Raw genomic sequence first — 23,076 nt, forward strand, 5'->3', positions numbered from 1 at the left:
TACCTGCGCTGGATTTCTTGCCAGGCTTTCCTAATCCACATCTCAGCAAGGAACAATCAGAGCCCTCAGAGCTACAGGGGAGATTGCCCAGGAGTGAGTGCGGGTCACTAGCTGTGCAAAACCTCCCCTTGGACTCTTCTAGCCTTAGGACCCAACCCTGCAAAGTGATGATGTCTTTCAGCATTTCTTAAGGCCAGTGTGAGCCCAGATAACTCAACTCTTGGCTAGGGGTGTTCAGCAGCTGGGAGGGGGTCCCATGTGAGGTTTCTCTGGGACAGGAGCGTGACATCTCCCTGCAGCAGATATCTGGGATGGCAGGATGAAGGCTGTTCTCTAAGGCAGTTGCAGCTGTGTCATGTAACTGCCACCTAAAACTCTGAGAGCTAGACAAGCAATGTCTCCAGGATTGTCTGGTACCTTTTTGATTCGTAGTGGGATATGTGCACTCTCAGCCAACAGCAGGGAGTTGCACAGTGTTGCTTGCCCTTCATAAATCAAATCTGGGATGAATTAACGACAGACAGAGAGAGTTGTTCTTACTGTCAATATATCATTGTGAAGTGTCAGTCTTAGATGGCTGCTCGGTTGTTTCTGTGTTTAATTGTACTGCTCAAAAAAAGCTCAGGTTCTGAGGCTGGAATTGACTGTGTGGCTGCATCTAAAGTGGGATGACCTTTCCAGGTATTTGGAAAGAATAGCCACTAAAGCCAGACTGAACTGTTTCATTTCAAAATGAGATATGGAGGCACCATGTTGAGAGCTGGTGATCACCACGCTGGACTGTATGAGAACAGGCGTTCACAAAAACCCCAAATTAACTGCTAAGAGATTTACACAACCATTAGAGAAACTTGTAACTCAGTTTGAAATGTCACTATTTCCTGTGTATGTAATGATGGGATATGCTGGAGGGGTTTGCAATGTTTGCAGTCTCTTATTCCTGATATTTTTTGACTTTTGAGGCATTGACTCAGCCCTTCCATTGCTACACTTTTCTCTTAGCTGGGCCCTACTGCCATCTAGCTGGGAAATGGATCTTCCTCTGGGGCCTGATCCAATTTCCAATGACATCAGCAAAAATGTTCCCATTTGCTTTAATAGGAGCTGGACTGGGTCCTTGCCTCTAGTTCTACTTTGTATTAGGGAGAAAGGCATCACGATGACAGCCTTTTTTTCTTGGGATTATTGTGTTTATTTGGATCAAAAACTTACAGATGTGAACTTCACCAGAACCAATGCTGTGAAAATTACTAGCAAAACCCCAAAAGGCAGCATTTCTCTCAAGAGAGCTTTCTCTTCTCTCCACGTATCACAGAGAACCCTCATGTTCTCTTGCACCGCACAGCCTTGGGCTTACAGCACATGCAGCACACTGAGCCACCTGTACTGCTAAGAGGTCCCCCCATGCAACAGGCACCAGTGGAAAACAACATACTGAAGGCAGGGCTGAACTGAACAAACTGGTCAGGCACTAGTCTTAGAAAAAGTTCACTTCCTGGCACTCAATTTTTGAACGTATCAAATTAAAAGAGCAAGATTTAAGACAAAATGTTTACAAAGCCACCATAAGAGCACCAAGACCTTACCCACCCCTCCTGACTCAGTCTATCTAGACCGGAGCTCCAGCTTTTGGCTCATTTCAGGATTCACTTTGCCCTGAGTCCTTCCCAGCAGGTAGGAAGGAAACGGAGATAGCTTAATCCTAATTCCTTAGAGCCCTAGCAAAAGGCTTAAATAACAACCTGTCACGGTTTAAGCCCAGCCCAACCCAGGACACAACCTTAGGGCCACAGTATTCAGAAGACCTCCTATTCTGCTTTCAGACTGTTGCAAGCATGGCAGTTCTGCTGCGGTAGATGCTACCCATTGAAAACTGGACCCTTACGATCGCCAGCTAATGTAGCTCATGGCATGTCACAGGGCAGGAACTTGTTTGCAAGGGGAATGAAAGATAACTCCCACATTGCTGGTGCTTCTCCGAGATGGCATTTTGTTTGAAAACAAGCAAGTCGGGGAAACCATGTTTACCCACAGTTCAAAGTCCGGGCACCTGCTGGCACCTGGGGAGTTCAGTTCCAGCCGTTTCCAGCAGTGAATGAACTTGGGATCAGCTCCAGCAATGGAGACGGCTCTCTGCCTGCCGAACAGATGTCTGGAGACGCAGCCTGTCATGAAAGGGCCTCGGAAGAAGAGCATTCCAAGCCAGCAGGGCAGTGGTGGGGAACTGGTCTCTGTTGCTAAAACTGATCTAGCCCCTGGAGCAGCTGCAAACCTTGGCCTGAAATTGGAGCCTGTACATGGGGACAAAGAATATAAAAGGGAGGATGAGCTTCTCCCCTCCCCCTACCTTCATCACGTTTCCTCTTCTCGCCATTCGACCGAGGAATCCCCAGGATCCCGTTAATGGAGTAAGAGCCCACTGGATCATTGGAGGCACTGGAGACGGGAGGGGATGCTGTGCTGGGCACTGGACAAAAGGAAAAGGGAAAAAGGGCCATGAGGAGAGCAGCACAGCACTCAGGGATCCCCCAACTGAAAGCTACGCATGCCACCAGTCTCATATGAAAGCCTGGGCACTAAGCAGACTCCCAGTCCCTCATACTGAAGGACTCATACTTGCTCTACTGCTAAAGTTGCTGCATCCCAGCTTTGCCAGTCCATTCCTATACTGTAGCTCCACAGCCTTTCAGTACAGGGCCATTAATAACAAGCAAGTGTATTCCATCAAGAAGCTAAACCTTGTTGTTACATCCCACTTCAGAGCAGGCTTCCCAGTGCATGCCATGGTAACTGAGTGCAATGCTGCATAGGCCTCATCCTCTAGTGACTTCCTAGTCCATCCGTATTTTGCCAGATCTTTTCTTCTCAGCATTTTTCCACCAGGAGTGCATGTTCTGTCTTAGCCAGACCAGCCTCTTATGTGTCCACCCAAAACACTCATTGAAAAATTACCTTCTTAGCACAGGTTAGAAGCACTTCAGCGTTGGGCCAATAAATTCAGTTCCCTGCTAGAACAAATGGTGAGTTGGCAATACATATGCCAACCCAGATTAATAAAAATCTAGTGTCTTCCTTTTGCACTGACCAATGTCAACAGGCAGAGACTCCTCTTGCCACTGAGGGCTGTCCAAGAGTGCTCATGAGTTTCCAATATATCAGAAATGACAAGTCATCCAGATTAGATATGATCACTTCATGACAATCAGGGCTTTAGAGTATAGAACAAGTAGAGCTATGCAGCTCTAGGCATGCCCGTTATGTCCTAGCTTGTCCCAGTAACAGGGAGAATATCCCAGTTCTCTTATAGGCCACTACCCACCATTCAGCTCATAAAGCACTGACCCAAAGAAATCAATACCTCCAATACGAGCCTTCCAGGATGGAGCAGAACCTGTCAACACTACCTGATGTAGACCCACACTTCCCAGTACATCCCAGAGCAATGAGACTCCAGTAGCAGCACTCACAATCACTATCCCAGCTCAGCCAATGCATTCCCTAGACATTGCACTACTTTTCCAAGAAGTAGTAGTATCTGCCAACTGCATCTGTTGTGGTCAGTGATTCCCAGTCCAGTGAGCAAGTCCAGATTAAAAGGGCATCCAGAAATGCTCTTCCATACTGTCCCATTAATTCTACTGTGCTCCTGAACACAGTCCGTGTACAGGATTCTATCTGCCAGCTCTGTCCCATGTAGACCAACACTTTCCAGTAAATCCTTGTATAGCAGCTGATTCTCAGTAACCAACAGTATCTAAGACAGTGTCTTAGGCCATGAATAAGCCACTGTATTTCACAGTATCCCAGAATACTGCATGTTTTTTCCTGCTCTGAACTGTTACTGGATAAAGCTATGCTAGCAACAGCAGACGTATGCACCATCCAGCCCAGAGAGTGAAAAGTACCTCACCGCACATCTAGCACAGCACCTTTAAACACAACAGACTAGGAGACATTTGGTCACTTTATTATAGCCTCCATCTTCTTCTCACCTCGATAAACCCATCTCCCCCAGCAGGAAATGCATTTTCTCAGTGAAATACACCCATGGGATACCTGACTGCAGAGCCAGAACAATGAAGAACTCAGTTGTGAGGCATCAGGAATATCTTACCCATGTCTGTGTATTACTAGCTCTAAGAAATGGACCAGTTCCAGCAAAGGGAGAGAAGAGAAATTGGGAGAGAGAGGGGAAAAGAGAGTCAGAGTAAGAAGGAGTCAAAAGGTGAAGACAGGTGGTTAGACAGGATAGCAGTAAATACTTCTCTCTAGGGAGGTGAAGGAGAGTGTGTGAATGTGAAATGGATGTTAAGGCAGAATCACTTTGGGCAAACCCCTACCTTGGGCTGGTTTCTCTGCCATGACTCCCTTCTCTGCAATGCAACAAGGGAAACGAAGTACAGAAACCTCTAATTTCCATTGAGGCTTCTTTCCCCCCACACCCTCCTCCCTTTTGCTCTGCTTAGCATCTGCTTGTCAGACTTTGTTCCCTCAGCTAAGCTCCATCCTCATTTCCACTTGTCCTGTAACCACCCCTCATGCCAGTCTTCTTACCGATAGTATGTCCTGGTGCAGTCACACCTGTCCCGCTCCCGTCTGGTGTTGGGTGAAAAGGTTGCTGAACTTTGGTTCTGATGATCCTGTAAAAGAGCAAAACATGTTGAGAACTCAACTGCAACTTCTCTGTGCCTTTGCATAGCCACGATCCCAGCTATCAGAACCTGAAGGCCTCATCTGAGCTCTGAGTGCAGCAGAGTGGCTTCATTTGCCTTCTTGTGGTCCTGATTCTACTGCTTTAACGGTCTAGTTCCCAGAGAATTGTCCTTGCTCTGCTCTGTCATCTTTTCCCCAAACTTGGGTATTCAATGCATAACTGTGGTGCTCAGTGAACGAGCTAGGATCTCCTGTGTGTTAGCAACATCATTATCATTTATGATCTGATCTGCCAGCACGATCACAAGGCAGTCTTTCCAGCTAATAGAGCCACTGCTGGATTTACAAATGGTGTAGATTTAATTTTGTTGTGTACCTAAAAAATACCTTTCTGGCATAGAACTGAATGCTTTGAACTGATGGAAGGCTTGCCCAAAGCCCTTGTCCTTCATAAATGAGAAGGTGGGAGCAGAAGGCATCTGTAGGAAAGTGGTGATGGGATACAGATCACCAGGAAAAAGAAGCTCCAGCAAAGACGGCAAAAACTGGTGTTTATCAGGTGGTGAATGAACATAGCATGGGAACTCAAAAAGATGTCTCAGTGAATGCCACAAAGCTCATAATGCTGCTCAGAATGAAAATAAACTGAACTGTAATTGTCACTGCTCCGTTTCTTGTTACATGAAATCTTTCACCTCTAGGTCACTGGTTTAAATCCAGCTGAGGTCAGTGGTGAAAGAAAATCACTAGCACCTTGTACTTGACTGGCAAGGTCCCTGCCTACTGGCAGATGCTGGGTATCTGTGACTCAGAACAACTGTCTCACCAAGGAATTCCTTTCTGAGATTAAAACGAGCCTGTCCAATTAGGGTGAAGGCTGCAGATGACCTTCAGCCTAAGTTTCTGGAACTCTCAGCCCTGCATATCAGCTTTAACTTCTCCCCAAAAATCTCTCCAGAAAGTGAAAGCAAATAACACATTCTCCCTGCCCACCTGAGACCTTCCCTTAAAGATTCGTTCTAAAGAATAACTTGGCAAAACTTCAAAGAGCAAATGTGTGGCTAGTGGGCAGTATGGCATGGATGGAGATAGGCAGAGATGATGAGAGGGCATTTTTGAAAAAGCACAATTCCTGAGACTGAAACCTTCTTGGGAAAAGAAAGGTATTTCAGAGCATATCACCTCAGCATGTTAGGAATCTCCAGTACACACATGATGAAGCTGGGCAGTAGCTGGAGTGGCAGAAGCTGCCTGGGACGTAGCTGGAGACAGGGAATGTCAAGGTTCTAGCTGGGGATGGAGATCCAGATCCTCACCCCATATAGGTCAGTGGTACCAGGGGCCCTAATCTATAGCTGCTGAGGACCTATACAGAAGGTGTATGAGGGCCTCGGGGCCATATTCTGAGGTCATGATGATTTGCACTAGCTGAGGAGCTGATCTGAGAAGCCTGTGCTAGGGCAAATAATAGAACTTTTTTCTTCTTTTCTGTTTTTTTCTTTTCTTTTCTCTTCTCTCACATTCCCCCTAAAACCCCCTGAAGTGCCACTCTGGTTGTGTGAGTTTATTGATTTCCCCCAGCCCAGAGAAACAGAAAGAGGGGATGGGGTGCAGGCAGAGGGATGGAAATAGAAAGCTATAAATTATTTGTGACAGGAAAGCAATAGTGCCAGAGTGCTGAGCACAAGTCCCGTGTCACTATTAGATTCCTTTTAGCCTGATGACACTGTAAAAGAGGTTAAGTGTCTGATGGAATCGTACACCTTGGGGGCAGGGGCAGTCCAGGAGCAGAACAAGCCACAGAGAGCGGGTATATCAATTCTCCAGGCCAATAATATTCCCCTCATTGATCGCAACACAAAGTTCAAAAATCTCATTATAGCCAGGCAGACCTGGAACTTTTTAAAAATCAATAGAGTGATATAATGTATGTATACTTTGTATAAATGTATCTATCCATCCATCCATCCATCCGTCTATCCAAAATCTGCCTGAGGGTGTCTAAGTTAACCTACACATTATACTGTGTTATGTTCTATTGTAGTGTAGCAGTGAATGGATTAGAAGATTTCCCCTGCAGCCTTAGATGACATATTATAAAACGTCCTGTTAGCACTGAGGTGATATCAGATGGTTCCATTCATACTGAGATGACATCAGATTCACCATTGGTACTGGGAGGTGGCATCAGACAGCTGAGCTTCTACTGAGGAGAACCATAAGATGAGCCTAATTATACTGAGATGGCCAATCAGGCTGTGCTGAATGATGCTGCATGAAAATTGCAAAGTTTCAAAAAGCCATTTAGAGTAAAAACAGCCTGTGAAATGATGGTGATATAAAATGCCTGTCCATAATGCTTCAAAAACCCAGGCAGGGGATGAAGAAGAAGGGTCAATCTCCTTCCCCGTTCAGTTCAGTTCATGGTCTCTTGGCTGAGAATGCCAGGTAGTGCCAGTTGTGCCTGTGTTTACTGAGATGTGTCCATTAGGAACTGGAATGAGACTCACCAGCTCATTTCACCAAGTAGCCATCAGCTGGTAATGATTTTCAGTCACTACCAACCAGGGCCAGATTTCAGCTAGTGACCCAGGGGTGAAAGGCTCTGTTCAAAAACATTCCCCTCCTAAGACTGAAACTGGTTTTATGTCAAGAGAAAGTATCTGGAAACAGTGAGCAAAGGGGAGCAGTTCTGGTTGTGCAACCTCCAGTGGCTTGGGTCAAATAATTTTTGGCATCAAATGCACAGTGAATCTAATGAGGTCTTCGGTAGAAGGTATTTCCTATGGCTAAAAGAAGAGGCAGGTCATGAAGAGGCTCTCCCCAGCAGTGCTCCTTTTCCCTACAGTCACAACCAAACTCTGGAGTTTTAAGGAAAGAGGAGAAATTTCAGGACCCTGACGCTCAGTACAGAATACGGCAGTGCATCCCCCGGGTCTATTCCTTTAGGGACAGTGATAAACAGCAGGATACCTAGGCATCACGGCTGCTGCTTTAAGAGGCTTCAAGTGAGTCTGTCCTACATGAGACCACCTAATGAAACAGCAGATGAAAGATGAACAGAGCTGACCTGGTCCTGTAGCAACAGATGCAACATAATAATGCTGTCTTTAAACTTTGGGATTGCTGAAAGCTTCTTCCCCTTACCAGAGACTGAAATACACACTAAGCCAGCTGTGCTGCCTCAAACCTAGGATTTCTGGATTACTGCTGTGTAAGAGGGAGCAAAACCTTGATCACCTCTTGCTGCCTTTGATGGCTTGTTCTTGCCTCTAGACACTGGAGAAAGACAAGCCTTTTTTCAGGACACTTCCTCAGGCCTTTCCAAAAGCAGAAAGGACACAAATCCTGGCACACCAGTCAGCAGTGCTGATTTCTTGAAGTAAACGTGGATATTTTCAAATGTGTTTCTTTTCTCCAAAAGAAATTGTCACTTTGGACTAAATTCATCCCTGCTCTAGTTCCATCACAGTCAGTGACTCAAATAACAGCACTTGTGTTTAATTAGGGGCATAAACTGCTACTTACTGTAAATTCCCATTTTTCATTTTCCAGTGGGAGGTTTTTGCACAAGTTGTCTACTTTGAGTTTTGGAGAATGTACACAGATTTAATACATAACCTTCTGAAGTTTCAGCAACAGGACATTTATAGATCTTTGATTGCAGCAAAGCAACTGAACTTCATTTCACAATCTGAATTTAATATGCAATATTATCTTAAGTAATGGCATATAATGTCATTACAGTACATAGTATCATACTGTGAATTATACATCCATTCCTGGAATTCATGAGTTACCATAGTTGCCTTGTAGTAACTCTTTCTAGAGTTAATACTGCATACAGCTCCAGCTGAAACCAACTGCCTGTTTCCAAATGCCTTTGACTTTCTTAAACGTTCAGCATTAGATCATGAATTTCCAATGTTTGATTTCTACTTCGTTATGTTCAGCAGTTTTAATGCAATTCCTTTTGCTGATTCTGAATACAGATGGACACACCAAAAATCATCTCTCCTAGTATGACAACTGTAACAAGCTCTAATCAAATTTGTCAAGAATGTAGAAAGAAATATTAGAAGTTAAAATTAGCTGAGCCATAGTCCTTTCTGAGAAGAACTTTCTTTCACTCCTTGTAAATAAGTAAGTAAAAAATCACTTCTAAACCTGTCCAGAAATTATTTGCTAAAAGAATGACAGATCATAAGAAATGTCCCTTGCTTCTCTGACATTTCTATCCAAACTCTCTTATAGCCTGACATAGTCTGTGGTTTCCCCTCTCTAACTGTTGCTGGCAGAGTCTTTAGACAGTATCTCAAACAAAAACTCATATTGGCGCTGATCAGAGGGAGATGAGGTAGGTCTGAATCATCTGGAGTCCAAATCTAGCAATTCTTTTAATCCTGGAAGAACAGCGTGAAGTTTGCACTAAGGGAAAGAGTGGTGTGTCCTGCTGCCCCAAGGAGACCCTGAAAGATTTCAGAAAGCACTGGTATCCTCACTTTGAGCATACTCCTTTGTCACGGATTATTTTTCAGAGTGGAAGGATACACTCAGCAGAGCACCAAACTCCCTGTAATTGTTTTGGAGTATTCATATTTTAAATGCTCCATATTAGAAGCACATTACAAGACCCCAGGGTGTGCATTACTGGGCAATTAAAGCGGTTCTTGGAAGGCTAACATTGCGAAGCTTCAGCCTTTTCTCTGCAGTCTGTCCAAGGGCGGCTGTGATGGCCAAGGAACACACACCCTGCTGTGCCGCACTGCTTAATTAGCGCAGGGCTGTACTGCTGAGCCACGGGCTGTGCGGCGGTAGAGACAAGGCAGCCTGCAGGGGACTTGGTGCAGGGCTAAGTGAGACAGTGATGCCTTCTCTGCATCAGATTGCTTCCTACAAAAGGGCTCCTGACCATCCCACTGATGCTGGCCTCAAAGCGTGCCTGAGGAAAAGAGGGAGAACATGGGGTGGGAAGAGGCAGCTTTGGGCTCCTTGGTGACAGCCCCCATGGAGCCAACAATATCCCACTCACAGATTGGTGCTGCGCAGGCATAAAGAGCTCTGAACATGGCTTTGGTTCAAATAGGAGAGTGTCTTATGTTTCCGTGCATGGGTCGAGACAGAACTGAATTCACGGTCGAGCAAAAGAAAGGGGGGAAAAAAGTCTTGTTTGCGCAAAGTTCAAAATGGAAAGCAAGCTTCATAGCATGGTGAGGAAAAACAACCAAGGGATTTGAGGGGTGAAGGAAGGGAAATAGAAAGTCTGATAGTTAGAGCCTAATCTGACTTGGGGAAAGGGCTTCACTTCCTTGCTCTGTCATGGACCTCTCACCAAGACTTTGGACAAATGGCATTTCTCTCTGTGCTCTGTTTCCTGCCTGAAGTGTGAAGATAGGAGCATTGTCGTGCCACCTGGGGCACAGCGAGGACAGCTGGAAGGAGGAGTGAAGGGCTCAGACTCTCTAATAACAGGGGCCAAGTAAGTGCTTCAGCGAGCTGTAGCACAGTATTGGCTTCGTTCCCCTGCTTGAAGCAGAAGTGACATGTACCCTGCTGACAGTGGCTGTACGTAAAGGGGAGGGAGATACACAAAGGCAACAGGAGCTGTATTTCAGCTGCACTGGCTTTGGTGGTCCTCTTTGAATTTGCAGCAGCAGGTGTAGTTGGGAAGATCAGAGCTGCGGCTGCCCCCCAAAAGCCACAACATAATTTCCATTAGGATGGGAGGGCAGTAGCTTCTCCTACTGCTCTCAAAATCTACTGCAACACTTGCAACCCTCAGAACAACAGCTGACATTGGCAGGAGCAGTGGACTCAGCTTCCTTGCTAGCTGGCCTGAGGCTCTGGTGCTCCCTGCCAAGACAGCAGAATGCCTTCAAACCCTGCCATATTCAGGGGCCACAAGCAATATTCACACATTCAAACTCTCTCCTGTCATGAAAATTGCATTTCTTTCTCCCCACCTTTTGGAAAGGGAGTGAAGAAGGGTGATCATGTACTACATTAGTATATAAGCACAAGTATGACAGATTAATTAGATTGATTAGATAGATAGATTGATAGTCCTAAAAGGTGCCTAAAGAGGGATTATCTATTTTCCTGAAGCTTCCAAATAGATGAGAAGTCAAAATGGAGATGCCTTACATATGTCAAAACACAATCCCAGCCCTCCCTGAGAAGATTTGACTCCTCATCTGCTGTTAATCTGTGTAGGTCCATCAACTTCACTGGAGCTACACTGACATCATGCCTGAAGACATGGGGAAAAAAGTGCCACTTTGTTCCAGGTCAGCCTGCTCACTTCAAATGCAAGAGAAAGCCCAATCCTGCCCTTTTCTTTCACTGCGTTTCTTGGCTGCACTCTGAAAAGAGGCAGAATTCACAGCAGCAGTTTTACTATCTGAAGGGCTTAGAGAGGAGCTAGGATTTTTTTGTTGTTTTAAATCAGTGACCCATGATGACACCATATGGTTTTATTTCATTTAATTTGAGCAGAGCATTAACATTCAGCTTCTAGCAGATCTCTGCCCATTCCAGTTCTGCTGTGCTACACGGTACAAGTCCGGACATAAGGAAGAGGGGTGGAGGGAAAAAAAGGTGAAGATGCCTGCCTTCTGCGAGGGGATCTGCCAGGCAGGGGGTTGGCCTGCCAACTCATTCTGCTGAGCAGTAACACACAACTTCATGCCACTGGTACTGATGGGGTTGACAGCATTGATGGTCTGTAACCTCCCAGAATAAATTGCTGCATTAGGCTTTAAGAAACATTTCCCCATTCATCCAAGTGGTTTTGTTTTAGGGTGCAAAACCCACCTGGGAAACAGAAGGTGTGCTTGAATAGTTGCTGTGTTGTGCAAAGCTGTGGCTACAGAGCCATCAGGACCTGGGCTGGCTGGCTTAAAGCTGGCTAAAGTATATCTACATGAGCTGCAGTCAAGCAGTGACTGCAGCATAGAAATGTCCTCAGGCAGGTGTTTCTACTTTTATTACACTCAGTTCACATTTGGAAGGCTTGCTTCGCAGTCAGGAAAGCCAGCAATTCATTAAAATCCAAACATCTAGAAGATGTCATACAGTTTACAAAATATTGGAAGCAAACTTGATCCTGGGTGTAGATGTTTGACATCCTGGGTTTAAGGTGAATTAAGGAAATCTTAAAGGACAAAAAGAGTTCTGCTGGTCTTGGATGTAGAAACACAGGCCTGGGAGGAACCACCTGGGTCATCAAGTCCAAATTCTAATATCATAGGCAACCACGGAGCAGATGTCCAACTCGCAGCACCCATGAAAGTATCCATCCCAGCAGCTACAGACCTACCATTCCCCCTCAACACTCATATCTTTGCAACAGAAGACCAAAAGCTTCAAAAATGACAAGCCACAGGAAAGAGAGCAGGAGAGAAGCATTGCCAGTGGCTAGGTCCCCTTCACTAGCAAGAGATTTCTGCCTTGAAAATGCCCAGAAATTTTTGAGCTCTTAGGAATTAATCATGTTCTAAGAGTACACCTACACTACAATGACTGCAGTTCAAAGTGACATCTTCTGTTACCTACAGACTGGCCGGCTTGGGTCCCGCTAGCAGCGTTGCTGCAGCAGCATGGAGCTGGCGTAGGGTACAGCCCCACGAGCTGCCAGCACACCGGTGACTGCCACGCAGCACGGGCTGGAGCTGTCAGAACAGCGGCTGTGCCAGCAGGTGAGTTAAGAAGACCTACAGAAACACATGGGCTTGCCAAGGTTAAATATCTTAATCTGGAGCATGGGAACTTTTAATTGAAAGCTTTGCTTTGAGCCCATTTCCAGTTATTAAAATTCAGGAGTCTGTGCTGAATTCCTTGTGGACATTCATTTTGATTAACAGAAGACATGTGTGTGCTAGGAAAGGAGTCTTGAACTGGGAGGGATCAGATAAATGTAGATAACATTCTCAACTCTCTTGCAAGTTATGCCATACCAGGTATTTTGTGTAAAACCTCAGATCTTGAAGATAAGCAATTATTTCAGCTTTCATTTAATACCAAGGTATTTCTGGCTATCATGGCTGCAAAGACCAGGTGGAAGTGGGACCTGGCTGCCTCCCAAGGGGCCAGAACTGGAGGCAAAGGAAAAAAACCCAAATACATTCTTATTTACAGCCTTGTAAACTTTATGCCAGTCTCTTCATTTTGCAGGGTATTGACTCAGGACTTCTTAACTTTGGGGCTTGGCAGCATTGTGTATTAGCTGTGTATTTTCTCTGTATCCTGTGGAGTGCTCCACTGCAGTACATGCTTGCGTGTGTTGGGTAAGTAAGTGATTCCCTTTACAGGGGTGTCATTGTGTGTCACTCCCTTACATTTGTCAGAACTGGTGAAAATTTCAGAGTGGACCCCTTACCAGTAGAAGATGTTCACCCAAAATCAAAACAAAACCAGCGCTGGCAATGTGTCAGTTTAGATCCAATGTTATTTTTACCTTGGGTTTTAAAGAAATTAACAAAATTGTGAGAAGAATTTAAGCCTTATCAGAATGGAAAAATTGTTTTTTTCCCTTGAAAATGACCTTTAGGGTGAATGAGACACTATGCTAAAAAAGTTAAAATTAATCTATTCAGATTTTCTTGAAACAGCAGTTCCAACTACACTGAAATGTAGCTGTAGAATTTTATTAAAATTCTCATTCAAAACCACATTGAAAAGGTGAAAATTTCCACAGAGAACCTGAATCTTTCCCTTCCTGTTCTAGTCCTCACTAGTCGTGGTATCATTTATTCCTTGCTTTGGAATCATTTATTCCTTGCTTTCCTTTTTGGGTGGCATCATGCCACCCAAAGCAGTCAGGCATAGGCGAGCACTTCAGGGTGCGGGTGCTACATAGGCTCCCACCATAAAGTTGGTGCCCATCTCTGTAAAAGATAGTCTAGTTTTCATATTTATAGGACAAAGCCATCTTTTTGTAATGAGAAGACAAATCTGTAGCCAGTCTGCTTGGCTCATGTAAGTCACTATCAGGTCTAATGTTTAGAGAATACAAGCTATATGTTTGTTTATATATCTATATTGTGTTTGCAAATGCACTAGCATTTGTCTCTTAGTGTGTTTTAATTTACCACACAATGTGCGTACTTGTTTATTTTTGCCCATAGGTCTGCATTTGTAACTGTGGCTATATGGAGTTAGACATTTGGGTCACATATTATATATTCAGACCCCATGAAGAATTAATAAACATTTATTCAACCATTACAGTTTTTAACAGAGTTTAATGGGCAAATAGGCTGTTCAGATCTGTGGCTTGTAACCATCACCAGCTAGCTATATGGATGTTTTTGTACAGCACCAAGCACAGTTATTACAAATAATAAGTCATAACCACCTAGAACTCATCCATAGCAAGGCTATAATATCCATGATGTAACAGCTAACATATCTGAATACTGATACATAATTAATGCGGAACCTTGCTGTATTATAAGGCCCAAACCTGTGTGTACATTTGCATAGTTGTGTAAGTTTGTGAATACAGATCTGCTCTATTTCTAAATCACATATCTGGCATCCATCCGATTCACTGCAGAGCTATGGGTTTCTGTGGGCCTTCAGCAACCTATTATTTCTATCCTTTTCTGTTACAATCACGATGTCTGATACAGTACAGTGGACTTGTGGGTCCCCTTTTCCTGGCCTCCGTCTAAATACAATCTCTGTCCATAGGAGTTAGCAGTCTAAGGGCTTACCTACATACAGCTGTGCAAAATAACTAATTTGAGTTAACTGAATGTGTGAAATTTAAGTGGTCTAGTTAAACTACAGCTTTAATTTAGTTTAGCTTAATTCACTTTGGAAATGAAGTAACCTAAATTCAATTTAGGACACTCAAATTTTGAATGTGCATCCCAACAATGTTTTAATTCTTTTAACCAATGCACTTGCAAAATTAATTCAGATTAATTTTCTCATTTGCCCCTGTGTAAAAAAGCCTGTTGCCTATTCCCTGTCAGTGAAACCATCTCAGCTGAGACTCCTTTGACAACTCCAAATTGACAAATAACCTCCCAAGAGCAGCAGTTTAAATGATCCTCCCACATGCACAAGCGTTTCTTCATCCCTATGCAGGCAACTTTTCTCCCTGTGAGCTTTAGTGATCTTTAAGACTGATTTGTCCAGAGCTTGACACACTGAGCCAGGCACTAGCTGGGGTAAACATAAAAGAGGTGCAGCAATTGTTTAACACTGTCTGAAGACCTGAGTTATAAATATTTAATTATTCAAATTTTACAGTTTAGGCTTTTGCAGTGGAATACTGTATTGCAAATTACAAGATATTATTTCTGAAAATCACAATATTCTACAGAATCTTAGTGATTTTATCCAGCTCCACTGTTTCAAAACATGGTCCCCTTAATCTGAATTAAGTCCTTGTTCACCTAACAAATTGGAATACCTCCAGCTGTAAATTAGCATGTATTTCATTTTTTGATCTAACATAGATTGGACAAGATCAGATGCAATCGGGATTCATAGGTAGAGGAGTACAGAGGAACGTAGGCGGTGGTATTAAAAAAAACTGTACTACCTTTACATTTTTTCTTGAATATATTGTAGTTAAGAAGACAGGAGGAGGTAGCATAAGGTGGCCCAAAGATTCTATCTTGCCATTTTAAAGGGCGGTTGCAAGATCAATCATGAACAAAACAATCTTAGAAATAACACAGAAGCATATTTTAATGCAAAAATATTAATCTTTTTTAAGCATCATTATGGAAATTTAAAACTTTTCATTACCTTGCTTAATTTTAAAACCATACTGTGTATTTGGTCAAAAGACGTCTTAGGAGGAAAATGTTGTCAAACACTATTTTTATCACAATGCAAAAAAGCCCTTGAAAAATTGCCTTTTGGAAAATCTCAACTCAGAGAAAGCACCTGCCCTAAATCTTTGCTAAAAAGTCAACCAGACAAACAAAAAAACCCAAATAAAACAAAGAAAGCCCACTTAAATATCCCAAGCCATCAAGTACTATTTGATTAGATAGTTAGGCTATATTTTTGTGCACTTGTTTTTTATGGAGTTAGTGCTAATGAATAAATGTTGTTTGACAGCTACTACGGTCTCAGATCTTTGGTAGAAAATTAGCATAGTTTCACTGAAACAGTTACCAATATAATATAATAAGGAGACAGTCCTATATATTAGTATGCTTGTGCAGAATGCATTTAAGTGTGTGTGGGCATCCGTTTATGTGCAGCTAGCTAAAGATACCACTGTAAGTAAAATCTAGGTTTGTAGCAACACGTCAGTTTGCGTGACTTTTTCGATGGGGATATACAGCTGTACGAGGCTATACTGATGTATCAGTGGGAGCATGTATGTGCTTGTGCATTTGTATGCACAGTCATTTGCATGTATGCCTGTCTCCAGGTATGTTTCTACTTCTGTGTGTAATCTGGCTGCGGTGCTTTCTGAATAGCAATGAGATCAGTAGAAGCATGTATGTATTTGTATCTCTGTGTGCGTCTATCTGCATACGGATGGGCTTGTGTGGTGTCCGTGGATGCATTTCTTCCTGTGTGGTTTGTGTGTCCCTCCTGTGAGATGGATGCCTTCTTGCAGTCTGATCTCGGTCACTGTGCGTGCTTTCATTCCCGTAAAAGGGAGTCCTTCAGCAGCAAAACCACTCACTGGGCATCAGGAGACCTGGATCCTAATCCAGCCGCCCCGCTGATGGGTTCTGTGACTGAGCAGGCTCCTTTAATTCACTGCCTCAGTTTCCCCTCCCATCTTTTTTTTACAAAGACAGTGGACATAGATTATCTGCTACTACATGGGCATATGTAATGCCATGTGTGATGGGCTCTGTCTAGCTCAGTCAAGACCCTAGGTCATGAGAGGATCTTCTGATGCTATGCCACTGCCTTACAGTAACATTCATCCCTGCATGTGCCTGCCTTCGTATGTTGGTGTTCGGGTGTCCATCTGTGTACTTTGTGGCTGGCTATTTGTAGTTTTGTTGAAGAGTTTATCTCCCCCATGTACATACAGAGCAGGGGGAGGTGGAAAGGAAGGAGTTATTAAATGCCAAGCGGATATGCAATAAATCCCATTGATTTTACAAACTCCAACTTGTCTTCAATCTCTTTCCGTTCTTTATCCTGGGGGCATTGCAACAAAACCCTATTTTAAATACCTTTTCTTTCCCTTCCCCCTTCCCCCTCCTCCCACTCCCCAAAAAAGTGTCAATATTTTATTTGGATTTTTAACTTCGCTCCATAACAGTTGTTTGACCTCCTGACTCATGTGAGTCACATAAATTCTGGGACTTTATTCAGGAGCCATGTTCCTGCTATTGAATAAGCAATTTGGGAGGGTGAATTAATGACTTGTGCTGTTGCTGGAAAGTCCCTGAAGAAATATTAAAATTGCTTGCAGACTGAATCAATACTCACTGAACACCCAGCATGAGGACCTGGGCTTTTTAATGGCTACAAGCAGCGGCACTCGGTAGAGGAAGGGGAATTCCTGTACACACAACGCACGCAGGCACACACAGCTGACGGCAGTCTTCCCCTGGCCTTGCTGGCTTTTTCAATAATGGCATATTCTTGTGCACGCAACCTAGTAGGAACTGATGCCTCCTGTGCCAGGGAAAGGACTTAGAGTCCAGTTCCCCTTTCTCCCTCCCAAGAAGATCACGCAGGATTTGCAAAAGCCGGCCGTTTGGGCCTTGTGTTAAGCGCTTGGGTTAGCATGCTCTGGCACAGTCTGCGAGGCACAAGGAAGGTCGATTATTTGTGGCGTTATGAGCATGTTTTATGTGGGCACTTTGATTCTTCCCTCTCTGAAGGGGAAAGACACTAGCACTGTGATAGATTTGGGTGTGCTGCTGTGGTTTGGGAAGAGGCTTGGGCTATTTTGCAGACGATGTCTGTGAGATGGTTCTGTGGCTCTGGGTGCTGAACAGCATTTGCATCTGTCCATAGCGTGGATGTGTTCCGTTTCTGATAATCAGTAGTTTGCTTTCTTAGGTTGGCTTCTGTTACGATAAGTCTTGAATGTCATGCACCCCTCCCTGCTTGTGTTAAGAGTGACCACATGATGCTTTTGGTCATTGAGCAAAGGTGTCACTTAACTAGACCAGTCTATTTCGATGGCTGTGGGTGCAATTCTGCATGGTCCTGAGTGCCCTGGGGGTCCACCAGCCTCACTAAGACATGAACGTGCTCGGCGCGCTCCTCACTGAGGCTTTTACTATTTGTTACTCACGAGGCTGACAATAGCCAGATTTTGCCCACACCGTAAGTTTTGCTCTAAGACCCCTCTGGCAAAAACAAAAACCCCTCTGGGTTTTGTCACCAGAGTTTTCCAGTCTCCTTTGAGAATGCAGCCCCGTGTTTTGCCATTGTGGTCGTGAATGGCTGTTTTGTATTCGCTTGTTGGGCGGCTGTTATTGTGTATTAACACCGGGGTGGGTGCGCTTTGTATGACTGCATGTCTGTCTCATTGATTCCATCAGTATTATTTTGTAATCGTGTGTCTCTGTGATTGAGTTAGTGTGCATTTCAGGGCTCCTGTGTATTGAATAATGATGTCAGGGATTGGGTTGTTTGACTGGGTAATGGCCTCTTTTCAGTGTTGTAAGTGAATGTGTCCTTCTCCTGTTTCCCTGTCTCGGCTGGGGCAGGATCATTTACACTAGGTGATTCCTTAAGATGCTCACATGCACTAAAAGAATATCCCTTTGGCTCCTGAGCTCTCCCTGCCAGCGGGGCGTGCCGAGGGTACGCCGCTCGCATGTGTGCGACACATGGGGTGGCACATCTGGCCGGTTCTCAGCCGCATACTTCAAGGTCTGTGGCCACTTATTTGTGAATAACCGTGTGTGCGTGTCGATGTATTTCTAAGGCTATGTGAATATGTTCACGTGTGTGTGTGCCTTCTGGTGCACTCAGGGGGTTTGCTAAGACTTTTCAGTTACGTTTTTGGGTAAGTCTCCGTATCCTAGGTTTCTTCACAAATATACGCCAGACTACACTGTGCAGTTTCAAATAGATTTGACTGAGTCTGTGAAGTGATCTACAAATGACTACCTACACCTACAGCAAAGTGCATACTTGCCTTTGCAAGGGTCTTCTTGTGTGACTTTCTATATTAATGCATAGAAGGGCATCTGTGTCAGTTAGCAGATGCCTCTGATCTGTGTGTGAGTGCCTGGCAATGTTCCCATGTCTGAACTGACCTGGGTCTCTTATATATGTAAGAAAGAATGGGATTCTATGTCAGCAGCATTTAGCAGTAAATATATGTGTTAAGAAATTTTAAATGTACAATGAATCTCTGGGTTTGTGCAACGGCTTCTGACTTGTGTGGATATTGTGCGCTAATGCCCTAAGACAGTGTAGTCACATTTAGTCCCTTGGAAATGAACAAGAGAGTTCAGTTATTTTTCAGCTGATGATTATGTGTCACTGCCGCATGGATTTATTTGCTCTGCGCAGGCAATGTGTCTGGCATTGGGCCTGTTCTGTGCTTCCTCAGCCATCAGGATCTGGCCCAGCAGCAGTCACATCCAGACAAAGTCTATGAAAAGGGCTGTGAAAGATCCAGAAAACTTCCAGAGCGAGCTCTCAACTGTACCGTCTCACCAAAATATCCCATCAGGGAAAGACCCGTGACCCCTCTCAGTCAGGTCATCTATATGGCTGGGATTTAGCAAGCCAGTGAGTTTAGCTTGTATTTTTCAGTGAGCTTGCTAACAGGTAAATCGTTACTCCTCCTTGCATTAGCTCAAGCCTTGTTACTTCCCCTGCCTTCTTGTTTGTGCTCTCCCACTCTTTTTCCCCCCCTTCCTTCCCTGTATTCTTGCCTGCATTTGACCTTGAACAGATGACACCATCCTTAGCCCACCCACTGCTTTACCAGCTCCCACCCCTCACACTGGGGTAGCAGCATCAGGGTAATAGGGGGAGGAAAAAAAATGAGGGAGTGAGGAAGGGAGAGAGGGGGGGAGAAAGGGGGAGAGAGAGAGACCTGTTTGAAAATAATTGGAGGCTGTTAAACAGAGGAGCCCAGCATATCACTCTAGTAATGGAAATAAATTCCATTGTATTTGCATTTTAATTTTCCACATAAACAAAGGCCCAGAGTGTGCTGGCTTTGCCAGAATCACCGGCCAGAATTTAATTAGAAATGAAAAGTTTATAGGGTCCTCTTTAATGCGATTAATGCACAGTTAACATTTATCACATACATATGCTGGAATCGCCTTTTTTAAGCAACCACCGGCCATGAAATGAATTTCTTTTCAACTTTTTTAGCGTGCGTGAGGAAGGCTGTCTCTGGTGAGGCGGTCCAGTGAGCACACTCCTGACAGCTTGGTAAACTGCAGCCCACAGAGGCTTAGTAGCCCCCATCCTCACTGAGGAAAGTTCAAGGTGGCTTAGAGGGAAGCATGGTCTAGTGGTTAAAGCCTGAGGTTGGGAGTCAGGGGATCTGGGTTGTATTCCCAACTCTGCCACATGCTCACTGCATGACTGACTTGCTCTCCGTGTCTGTTTCTCTGGGTGTTAAAAATAAAAAAGAAATCAGCTGGAAGAAGATATCTCAGCCCCAGACCCCTCTGTGTCTCAGGCTCTCCAGAAACTTGCCCAGCCCTATTGTATGGGATCTGGATTGGATCCTGCACCATGCTGACCTCTCAGCTCCTCTCCCCATGCCCGAGCATCCCTATGCTGGCCGCAGGGACAGGGGAGCACCTGCAGCGCTTGCCTGGTGCAAGAGGCTGGGCCTCCTGGATGGACTTCTTTGCACTGCCCCGGCTGCCTGCGCGCCAGGCAGCGCTGATCCCTGCACGTGGGTCCGTATGGATCTCACATCACTTGTGTGAGGTGCGCATCTTCCTGCCAAGGAGCATGAGGCAGGAGTGGAAGAAACTCTGCCTGTGCAGCGTGGGAGCCCTGGCAGCCCTGCCGTGAAGGGACCTGGATTCACTGCTGAGGCAGCTCCCTGTTTCTGAAGGGGATGCTCTCATGCTGGTTTGGGCCAAAAACTGCTAAGAATGGCTTGTGAGATACTGGGGCTGTCAAGCCTGAACCTCAGATCCTAACATAAACCTAATCAGGAGCAGCTACCAGCCCTCCTTGTGGTAGGGGTAATTATACCTCCCTCACCCTGAGGGGCCCTGAGAGGTCACCCCGTGAGTGCTTATAAAAAGCTTTGAGCTTGTCTGCATGGGGACACTAGGAAAAGTGAGTCTCAATCTAGACAAATTATCAATATCCTTCCCCTGCAGAGCACAACGCCGAGATAAAAAGCCAAAGGTGAACACCTCCCCTGTGAGCTTGTGCCCCTGCCAGAGCCAGGAGGGCATCAGGCTTGTCACCTCCCTGCCTCCTCCTGGCTCCCAGGGGGGACCTATCACCACCGGTGTTCCCACTGCCCCTTCCTTATGCCCCCTCCCCTGCTCTGGCTGTGTGATAGATGGGGGCTACAGCCCCCCCTACTCCCACGCTTCCTTTCCAGGCTTGCAGACAAGCAGAGCAAATAAACCAGGCCCATGGACACAGAGTGTTAGCGTGTTAGGGACACAGCAGGGGAAGAAGGAACATGAAACCTCTATTGATCCCTTGAGGAATGATGTCCCTTCCTTATCTTATCAGATTCTCTTCACTCTTCAATTATAGTCTGTTGAAATTGGCCTCTTAACCCAAACAAGATAACCTGGGTAATGAGGAGAAGAGTGTGAGGGGAGGGGAGAGGAGAGGAGAGGAGAGGAGGGCAGAGTCCAGTGCATTAAACTATGGCTATCATTAGAAATACCTCCTTTAGCGTAACCCCCTCTGCCCCCACTATCCCCAGCTATCCCCTTCTTGCATCATCTATCAGATGAACTAGCACACGTCCACTCCCTGACAAATATATCACGCCATATACGCCCCTCATTCCCTCAGATGCACTAGGTACCCCCAACAGGTACATGTCCCCACATCTGTACGTGGCATCTCTGTGTATACGTGCACTCGCCCTGCCGTATGCCTTCTGTGTTCACACATCTCAGCAGATGCCACGCTGTTGTACACACTCTCGCACACGTTTGTGTTACTGATGCTGCCCATCTCCCCAGCTGCATCCTCCCCAGCACATTGTTGGTATGGCTGCCATAGCACCTTATCCCCAGGCCCACCCAAAAGAACTGCTGACAAAGATATGACCACTGCTAGGACCCCCTCATGCATCTGTTCACAGCCACAGTTCATCACTGCATTCACACGATTGCCTTGCCGTCGGGAAGCAGTCACGCAGAATCTTGTGCAGAGCCCCACAAAACTAGACAGGCTTCCCAAGACGTGTATTGCCATGCCTTTGCTTGCCCCTATGACTCCCTGCATGCAACTGCAAAGTTACGACATTGTTTCCATGGATAAGACTATTCTTAGTTCTTACACAGACCAGTAATACCTACTTGCTATAAGTCAATACTCCCAGCTGGACATGTTGCCCTAGTGATATGACCACGCTCCTCCTCGTACACATGTCATGGGGTATAGGGCATGTCTCACCCAAATATCCATTACAGAGAAGATTGTCTGATAGAACAATAGAGACTCAGCAGTCTATCTGCACAAATGCACCCAGGTTTCCATGCTCAAATTACTTCACTGTGCACAGAATGATCCAGGAGCACTTTCAAAAGGTGCAGAAGGTGCTTTCATTTTGGAAAGGTGGTGCTCTAAGCAGTACAAAGGCTTCGTTTACAGGGCTGGCACCCTCCTCTTGCCCTCTTCTAAAGACTGTTCCCCAGGATCACTTTATCCCTTGCCTCTCACTGTGCCAGCGGCATTTCCTTGTGTACACGTCCACCTGAAATGGGCCACACTCCCTTCCATTTCATGTCTCCCTGTGCCACCAGCTCTGGCAGTTTTGCCAGCTGGGCACCAAGACCCACAGGGGGGTCACCTATAGGCATGCATTTTTCCTTCAATATTTGCAGGTCACAAAAATTCACGTAATCCACAAAAGAGGGTTAGAATCATGGCAGTCATCTTTTTACAAATTTACACATGCTCTCTCATGTGCAAGCATACAAACTCACCCATGCAGTTCCTCCCTGCTCTCCAGCTTGTGCACCTCACAAGAATCCGCACACAACCAGACAGACTTACTCTGTCCCCATCCTGGCTGCCTCCATACGCACAGACCCCCAACACAGGCACACATGTAGCCTGAAATTGTTAAAGCCACGTAAGGGAGTTGGATGTCAATACTGGATGACTCTCTGCATCCTGTTTGGCACAGTGGCCAAGACTGCCTTCTGTAAAACCACAGCTGGTCTGGTTTTGACACTATCCAAGTCAAATCTGCCTTAGCCTTTCACTCCACTCTTATCTCTTGCCCTTTCCTCCCCCAACTCCCCCCAGCTGTGCTCTCCACCCGCTCTGGAAGCTTCG

The 23,076-nt window shown here is 45.2% G+C and overlaps 1 protein-coding gene across 6 annotated transcripts in view; it reads right to left on the reverse strand.

Annotated features, from left to right (window-relative positions):
- PAX2 (paired box 2) overlaps positions 1-23,076 on the reverse strand; it is an 85,510-nt gene that overhangs the window by 46,538 nt on the left and 15,896 nt on the right. For all 6 annotated transcript variants that reach the window (XM_052798626.1, XM_052798621.1, XM_052798625.1 and 3 more), the window contains exons 4-5: positions 4,555-4,640; positions 2,348-2,467 (exon numbers count right to left, since the gene is read on the reverse strand). In XM_052798626.1, the coding sequence (XP_052654586.1) occupies positions 2,348-2,467; positions 4,555-4,640 (206 nt within the window). The remainder of the gene's footprint in view (positions 1-2,347; positions 2,468-4,554; positions 4,641-23,076) is intronic.

The sequence above is a fragment of the Harpia harpyja genome, chromosome 10, assembly GCF_026419915.1.
Source record: "Harpia harpyja isolate bHarHar1 chromosome 10, bHarHar1 primary haplotype, whole genome shotgun sequence".
NCBI classification, from domain to species: Eukaryota; Metazoa; Chordata; class Aves; order Accipitriformes; family Accipitridae; genus Harpia; species Harpia harpyja.